This window comes from Salvia splendens, chromosome 18, assembly GCF_004379255.2.
Source record: "Salvia splendens isolate huo1 chromosome 18, SspV2, whole genome shotgun sequence".
Classification (NCBI taxonomy): Eukaryota; Viridiplantae; Streptophyta; class Magnoliopsida; order Lamiales; family Lamiaceae; genus Salvia; species Salvia splendens.
Window position 1 is genome coordinate 8,218,301 of NC_056049.1, and position 9,347 is coordinate 8,227,647.

At 33.7% G+C, this 9,347-nt stretch overlaps 1 protein-coding gene across 1 annotated transcript; it reads right to left on the reverse strand.

The window, feature by feature from the left end:
* Window positions 1–6,872: 6,872 nt before the first annotated feature.
* On the reverse strand, window positions 6,873–7,869 carry LOC121776679 (acanthoscurrin-1-like). Its single transcript, XM_042173862.1, has 4 exons — window positions 7,785–7,869; window positions 7,562–7,681; window positions 7,062–7,400; window positions 6,873–6,907 (listed from the first exon to the last, which is right to left on the reverse strand). Exons 1-4 carry the CDS (start codon window positions 7,867–7,869, stop codon window positions 6,873–6,875), a joined length of 579 nt encoding a protein of 192 aa, XP_042029796.1.
* Window positions 7,870–9,347: the final 1,478 nt, after the last annotated feature.

The following is a 9,347-nucleotide window of genomic DNA, read 5'->3' on the forward strand; positions in this document are numbered from 1 at the left end:
ATATTACTCCAGTAGATAATAAGTTTCATATTATTAATAGTGTTAGGCCACCAACAACGCGTCACGCGGGTGGCCCGTATTCCGTCATGAAGGGACGGGACGACGGCGTGACGCGTTGCAGCGCCCCGTCTCGTCCCCAGCCCGTTCCGCGTTCCGTCACGCCGTGACAGTTGGCGAGACGTCTCGCCACGCGCCGAGGCGACGTGGCGCGCTCCGGCGCCATGCGTGACGCCCACTCGCCGGCGCGGGTGGGCATCGTCACGCTGGCGCAATAATTCATTTTTTTAAAAAAAATTGAATTAAATAAAAAATAAAAAACGGTAATATTACCGTTATATTACCGTTTTTTCAATTATTTTATTTTTATTTTAATTTTTTTACTCTATAAATACTCCTAATTCATCCTCATTTCACACACAAATACACATCTATTCTTCCTAAATCATCTCCATTTCCTCTCCAATTTTCATCTAACCTCTCATCACAAAATGTCCGGCGACGGAAACTCTGGCGGTGGCGGCTCCGACGGGTTCGACATCAACGTGTTCGGCGATTGGGGGCATGTACAATGTCCTCGGTGGTGGTTCCGGTTCGTCGACGCCGGGCACCCAGGGTTCGTCGACGCCGGGGATACCAACCACCCCATTTTGATGTGGATGCGTACGCCCGTCCCTCCGCCCCGAGGTATTCCCAGGGATTATCCCAGATTCGGGAGGATTATTCCGTTGATCCCACTCCGGAAGAAGGCCGAGGCGGTGGAGGAGGCCGAGGCGGTGGAAGCTCCAGGGTGGAGGTGGAGGCGGACGAGGAGGATTTAGGCCGGCATCCGTAAGGCCCCAAAGAAACGCTAGCGGTGTACAACGCCTTGATCAGCGTCTCGTACGATCCCATCGTCGGGAATCAATGTCACACCTCTACCCCTCTGACGTATACTCTAATAATAAATAAATCCCTTATCATTAAAGCAATTAATTCACGTGTATAAATCATAAAACACATATTATATAAGTTCAAACCAACACTTATCCGATATATATTTCAAAATATCATGTAAACAGTGGAACCCTCTCACCACTCTATATACTATACATTTATCTACATGCAAAATGATGAGGTGGAGAAGGTTGCCAATATGCGTCAGCCACCGAACCTGATAACACGTGGAATTCCTATGACCCACGTCAGTCAAAACTTTACTGTTATCTTATTCCTGAAAAATTTAGTGGTTTATATGAGCCACAACTCAATATATATAAATTTCCACCTTTAATCTCACATGATACAAACATCAAGCATATTCTTTTATCAATACATATAATCAGAAACAATATATAACACAATTTAAAAACAAACCATTTCGTATTCATATGCATATGTCACTCTATTCAGTTTATTATTCTGTAAAAGTCAAGCCTGGTATCTGCCCGGGATTTCCAATATGATTGACCTGTAGGTCCCATTATGATTTGGACTCATAGGTCCCTCTGTATTTGGACTCATAGGTCCCTCTATATTTGGACACATAGGTCCCTCTGTATTTGGACTCATAGGTCCCTCTGTAATTTGACCCGAAGGTCCCAATATATCCACTGTGATTTCAGATCCAGGGCAAAACCGTCACAGATCCTCTTTAATCCAATGATTCACATAATCAGTATCATAAACATATCCTTTGCACTAATAACATATCCATATCATATTCGATCAAATTATCCAATATAACTAAACAAACATGTCCATTTCAGCAATCAAATATTCATATCATATTTGACCATCAAAATCAAATAATTCATAGTTATATCAATTTCACACCTTATAATCCAATAATTCACTCCAATTCAACATATAACAACCAACCACATAACACATGTAAAACTAAAAGTGTGATTTATACACACCTGATTACGAAAATAATCCATCCGAACATTTGATTTTGCTTCTTGATTCAGGACATTCGATTCTTCTCGTTTTCTTTCTTTTATTTCCGTTTCCTACTAAATATGTCTATATCTAAAGGAATTAAAGTATTCGTTGTGCTCTGTTTTTCTTCCTCCCCTATCCACCAACTTTACATATATATATAGATATTTGATTTATAAAATAATGAAAGCTAAAGATAAGCATGCATGCTACTTGCTTCCCTTTAAGAAGATTAGTGGCCTACTAATATAACTACACGCATACACATGTATGCTTGCATGTATAGGAAAATATAATACGTGGCATAATAATAAGAATCCATAATTGATGATGATTACAACATATAAACTATATAAAAATATTATTTACACACTTTAATTCATTTCCATTTGAGTACAAATATATATAGATACTATATATTTATCTAACATTTTCGTGCATAACTACACACACTGATATATTTTAATTTATTTATTGTGTATGTGTATTCTAAACACAATAATATTTACAATTAGAAAAATTATTAGGCATAGTTACAGTATAATATGATGCAAATTATAATATAATATGTAATCATGGAAAATGATGCAAAATGATGGACGTTTCGGGTTAGGGATATCACAATCAACAACCCCGGAAGTGCTTCTGGGAAAAGGTCACCGAGGCCTACCACGAGATTAAGCCGAAGGGGTCCCGCCGCCGCACATATAAGATTATCCGCGCTCACTTTGACCGAGTCGACAGAGAGGTCAAACGATTCTGCGCCATCCACAATAATGAAGCGGCCCATTACCAAAGCGGAGCCACGGGAGCTGGCATTCTGAGGTCGGCTTTGCGGGTCTATTTCGACGACACCGGCAAACAATTCAAATATATCGATGTTTGGGAGGTCGTCAGGGACGAGGAAAGGTGGGCCGACGGTGTCCGGTCCAGCTTGGGCTCGACCTCGAAGCGCACGAAGCACAAGGCGGGTGGCCAATACTCGTCGGTTCGGGCAGCGGACCACAAGAGTTTGCCTCGCAGGAGGTTGATGCCCCGACAGACGATGCCGGTGGGTCCTCCCGTGGGCGCCGTCGGCCGCAAGGGAGAAATGCGGCGAAGGCGGCTAGAAGGAGGAGGAGCCGAGCCGAATCAAGCCAGGCGGGCTCGGCCTCAGGGGGACCCTTGAACTCCCTTATGTCCATGTACATGACCGCCACAATGGCGGACACTTCCCGCATGACGCCTCCCCAATACCAAGCCTATCTTAACGGGATTGCGTTTATGGCGGCACAACTTGGCATTCCGCCTCCTCACGGCTTCAGTGCACCTCCACCGCCTCCGGGGGATGATTCGCCGGCGGAGTAGTTTTTTTTATTTTCTATAAAATTGTATTTTAAATTATGTCAATTTTATTTTTTAGGATTTTAATTATGTGTTTTTTTTTATTTTTTTGAATTTTAGGTTGTATTTTTATTTTATGTTGTAATTTTATTTTATTTTATTTTTAATGAAGTGTGTTTTTTTTAATTGAATTTGATTGGAAATAAAAATATAAAATGAAATTGAATGAATAGTAATTTAAGGGACGGAGGGTTGCAGGTTCCGTCCCTTAGTTAAGAGATGGAGTAAAAAAGTACAGTGTGGCTCATGAATAGTAATTTAAGGGACGGTTAATGGCCAGCGTTGCAGATGGCCTTAAATGAGCTTAACTATTTCTTAAATTAGAAAGTTTATAATTTTAAGAGATAAATTGAAAAGGAGAGAGTTTATATTTTGAAAGAACTGAAGGATTAACAGAAAAAATTAGTGTGGCTGTGGCAGGAGCTTTTTAAAAAGGTGAGCAATTTAAGTATAATTAATTACTTGATTGATTTTTTAATTTTATTCATTTTTGGGAACTGTAGAAATATAGGTCAAATATACAAACATTTGACATTTGTTACGTAAGAGCTAAACTAAGAAAATCCTTTAACTGGTCTTGCATTTTTCAGTTATAGCCAAAATGAGACGAAACTTTTATAATCATGGCAATATTTAAACCTGACACTTAATAAAAAAAAATTAAAAAAAAATGCCCTCTACACATTTGAGGCGTATTAGTCCGAAAAATTGAGAAAAGGTCAATAGGACCCTGAATGTGCATAACGTATGACCGCAAATGATAGTTTAAAAGTATAGGTACTGTAAATGATATTTTGAAAGTTAGCTCCTAAATTTGTATAGCTCAGTCAATGTAATAACTGAAACAAACATTTGAACTTTATTGGATGATTGGTTTATAATGTTATGAGTAATTAGGTTGATTAGTATTAGTATTTTTCTACACAGTGGAAAAATAATTGTCAAACCTGAACTTGATGATAGTATGAATTGATTCGAATGTATACCAGATCTACCAAATGCACTGGTATTACTATTAGAGGGTTTATATTAATGTGCTGGGATGAGTCTATGACCATATTTCTATAGCACACAATATTACAACAAAAATTTAGTATATAACAGAATTTTCGTAATACGAACCTTGCCAATGATTCAAATTATTAAGTTTAAAAAATGCTTCCAGCTTGCATAGTGTTTGGAATTCAATTACTCCTATTGAACACATATAATTATAAAATTACTTGTGTAAGTCGTGAACATATTTATGGCTAACTAATAGTAATAGACTTTGTGGCTTAATACGTATTTATGATGTATAGTGAAAATATAACGTAGGGGGAAATACTATGTAAAAATTGAGTAAAGATAAATTAACAAAAATTGTTTATACAAAATACCCTTCAAATTTGAATTGGATAAGATTACTTTATTTTGATTTGGTAGCATCATTAATTGTATATTTTTATGACGAATTTGACCCTATTTACAATTGTGGGAGGAATATTATATTATTACAATTTTTTTCTTATTGTTTAAGAAATATGTAATTGAATTTATTCTTGAAAATATTCACCCTTATTAAAAGATCCACAATAAAATTTTAGATAGATAATCATTTATAGTATTTTAAAAAATAAGTATTTACTTCATTTTATTTAAACTATCACAATGATATGAAGATAAATAAATTGTTCATTTTTAACAAAGTAAAAATTGGGAGATTATTGAACTCAAGCACATATAATACAACCTTCTAATGTATAGCTCTTGCTCCATAAATTGATAAGATCATGAATATTTAAAATTATATGATAAATCACTATATTTTCAATATTTCAATAACTGAAATATTTTAATATTAATTTCATAATTATTTTTATAGTGCGTTAAAAAATATCATAATCGGGATGGTCTGATGATTGCATCATGTGGCACCCAACATGTGACATATCTTTTATATGTATAACTAAAGATAAATTGATATATTTTATTGAATTTATATGATAAACCCCTATAAATTTTAGACTCGTATTATCAAAATTTAACATTTTGTTATATTTTATAGTGCATCAAATGATAATATAAGAGGTAATTTGATGATAGAAGGTCGTCGCACTCGACGTCCACATATGAATGTGACACATTCTTCAAGTGCATTATTAATTAATATTTTCAAAACATATACTAGTATTAGATCATTACGTCTTCATTCATGTAATTTCGACAATAGCATTAAATGACCATGTATTGACCTTTCTTTGTATATTTCTCCATAAGATATTTTATAAATAGAATGTTTGAAATCACAAGCTTCAAATTATATTCCAAAAGTTGAAAGAAATGAAATAAAATACAATGTACATGAGAGATCCAAATTAAAAATGATACAGATTAATTAGTTTTTAGAATAAATAGATACTTTAAATAAATTTATTAATAAATAAGTTTATAGTGCTCCTCTAAATTGTTTTATGGATCAAAAACGCTAAGGAGTTGAAGGGAAGGGAAAAAATATAATGTACTAGCAAAATTAATCTACAAATAATTTTATAATTTCAAATTTGATTTAATAAAGTTTAATTTAATTATCAGTATTTTCACTGTCTTTTTTTTTATTTTGTTCTTTTTTACTTCTTTTAACTTGTTTCCATATTTTTTGTTAAAACTATAAAAAAACATGATGTAAAATATTTGTTTAAATTTCTGAAAATAAAATATTTAAAAATATATACATAATTATTTTCTTTTTGCATTTGAGCTGAAAGTATGATTCAAAAATATATACTCTGTATTAGATAATTAAATCTTCGCTCATGTAATTTTTGACAATATGACTAAATTACCATATATTGATTTTTCTTTGCATATTTCTCCGTGTGTTATATTAAAATAGTTGAAGAAAATGAAATAAAATACAATGTACATACAAGATCCAAACTAAAAACTATATAAATTTATTTTTGGAATAGAAGGACAATTTAAATTAGTTTATGAAAAAATAAGTTTACAAGAATTGTTTTATAAAAAAACGTAAAGTATGAAGTAAAGTGGAAAATATAAATACTAGAAATATTGATCTTCAAATAATTTCATAGTAATATAATATATTATTATATTCTTTTCAAAATTAAATTTTATTTAATTATTATTAATTTAATTTTAATATTTTCACTATCTTTTTTTATTTTATCCTTTTTTCTTTTAACTAATTTTCATATTTTTGGTTAAAACTATAAAAATCTTGGTTAAAAATATTTGTTTAAATTTATGAAAATAAAATATTTTCTTAGAAAAAAGTTTAAGCATTTTCTTTTTGATATTTAGTTGAAAGTATTATTATCAATTCCTTAATTAATATGAGAGATTATAATGTAAATTTAAAGTACAATTAAAATAGGTAACTTACTTAATTATTGCAAATGATGGAAAAGGACAAATATAACACATTGCATATACAATTTTTGTTAATTTATCACTACTCGTAAAAATTATACCTCATGCTCTAATTTGACAAGAGCCATATGCATATATATCCAAAATTTATTCATAGATCTTTCAAACTCGTTACCATGCATTTATTTAATCATTTATTTGATCATATTGATGATCCAAACATGGCAACCTACTACATAGGAAACTATTCAATCAATTCTTAATTTCTTCGGAGCTTCCTTTGTTGTCTTTCCCTCCACCACCATAGCCGCCGCCACCACCGCCACCACCACCACCACCACCACCTCCTCCTCCACCTATCCCACCGCCACCGCCACCACCACCTCCTCCTCCTCCACCCTTCCCTCCGCCTTTTCCACCACCACCACCACCATATCCTCCGCCTTTCCCACCACCTTTACCTCCATCATGCCCACCGCCACCTTTACCTCCGTCATGCCCACCGCCACCTTTTCCACCGCCACCGTGTCCACCACTTCCCTTGCCTCCGCCTTTTCCACCATCGTGGCTGCCACCACCGCCGCCCTTGCCTCCGCCTTTCCCACCACCATCACATTCACCACCTCCTTTTCCTCCACCTTCTCCGCCACCTTTCCCTCCACCGCCATATTCTCCACCACCACCATCTGTGGCATCGTGCTCTAGAAGCGCCGCTTCATCAGCTGCATTTTTAGCAACCACACCATTTAAATTTTAGATATACAAAATAAATCATAGTAAGATATTTGAATAATAATACTATACTCAAACAAGCTCAAAATTGATTGATATGTCAAAATAAACTCTAAATTAGTTTGATCCCATCTTTAGAAAAATAACACACCGGAACTCCTGCAACACCACCTCGAACACCGGCCGCGGAGAAAACCACCGCAACACCTTCGGATTCGCCCGCCTCGGCAGAACCCACCTCTACGTTGGTTGGGTTCTAACACCTCATCGCCTATACATAAACCAAACAGCCAAATCTCAACATGCATGTACATAAAAAAAAATACACCATTCTTCAATTTCAATATATAAGTAGCAATTTAACTGATGCACACCTTGAGGCCCAACCTCTGATTCCACAGCTACTATAGAGCACGCAAGAAGAAAAAGAACAAACAAAACAAGACCTTTAAGCTTCATTTTAGTGAAATGGTTTTACGATGCAATAATGTAATGATCCTACACACTCAATTTATAGATGTATGTTACGTCACACCTCAACCGTTTTTTATAAAATTTTGTTATCAATAATAAATTTTGTATTTGTGTATTTGTTTATGATTTTATTCAATGCACCATGTGTGTTATATATACATTACACGTAGAATAAGTTGGTTACGGATAATAGCCGTTTCAATCATGGAGTTTGGTCAAATTCTGGTATGTCCCATGATATTTTGAAATTTGAATATTTAATCACCAAGTTAATTTTTTTCTTTTCAATTGTCTCAATATCTACGACCAAATAGACGTCTTTTGGTTATGTTAAAAATGACAATGTTTCAATTAAATAAGAAGAGAAATAAGAATATAAAAGAAAAAAAAATTCTTTAATGAAACACATCGTACATTTTGTGCAATGAGACATTTGAGAAAAAAAATGAAATTTTTTGATTTAATATTTCATTATAAATGCCACGGGATGAGACATATTAAAATTTGACCAAATTTTACAATTTAAATGACTATTATTCTTAATAATTAAATACGAGATGTAAGAGGAATATGAAGTTGAGGTCAGCAGCGACAACATTTATGATAGGTAGTTGGCTAGAGAAAAATAGTACTACTCCTATCTCTTTATCTTTGTAATTTTGTGTTAAGTCTTTGTGTAAGGATGTGTATTACGTTATATATTTGACTATAGCTTTAAATAAATCTTTACATGCAAATTCCTATTTTAAAATTCTCTAGAATTTGTGTATGGAAGAGAAAACCTATAGGATGGGTGATGATACTTATGTGTTGAAAAATGGAAATGAAAGGTAAAAACAGATGCTCTACCATCTGAGCTAAATCCCCTAATTAAACAAATATAAATCGTAAAGGTGCTTAATATATCTAAATTAAATACTATAACTATAGTGTTGTTTTTCATTTTAATTTGAATAAACTACTAATAATTTCCATCAGCAGGAGTTATTGTAGATGAACGTCACAAGCTAGCGCTGATACATGCACTGCACCGTAGAGATAATTGTTTCAATGTATTATTGTATTTTTGTGTTGATTCTTCCTCTCATGGAAATGATTACGATAAAGTGGTTTAACAAATTTACAAATGAAAATTCCATATTGAATTCTCCACATTCATAATTTGTGCACGGTCACTGAAAATTGAGTAAGGGAACTGGAGTCTGGATTTACAAATTAATTATATATTTTCCCAAATTAATTTAAGCTCACGACTTTTATATATCATAAAGTAGAAAGTACAATAACACCAATTCAGTCATATTGGGACGGATCTTGGTTGAAATAAGGTCTATTTTAATTAGGGGTGCATATTGTCACGTAAGATGCAACTAAAATTTATGAATGATTGGCATCTTACAATATGAACTAATAATATGTAATTATAAAAAAATAATTTTTTTTCTCGAAATAATACGGAGAAA

Bases quoted from the DNA above. Each gene is read 5' to 3' on its own strand.
- LOC121776679 (XM_042173862.1), bottom strand. From the start codon at position 7,869: ATGAAGCTTAAAGGTCTTGTTTTGTTTGTTCTTTTTCTTCTTGCGTGC. The intron at 7,682-7,784 runs GTGTGCATCAGT...GTTTATGTATAG, and splicing joins ATCAGAGGTTGGGCCTCAAG to GCGATGAGGTGTTAGAACCC. The intron at 7,401-7,561 runs GTGTGTTATTTT...CTAAAAATGCAG, and splicing joins GTGGTGTTGCAGGAGTTCCG to CTGATGAAGCGGCGCTTCTA.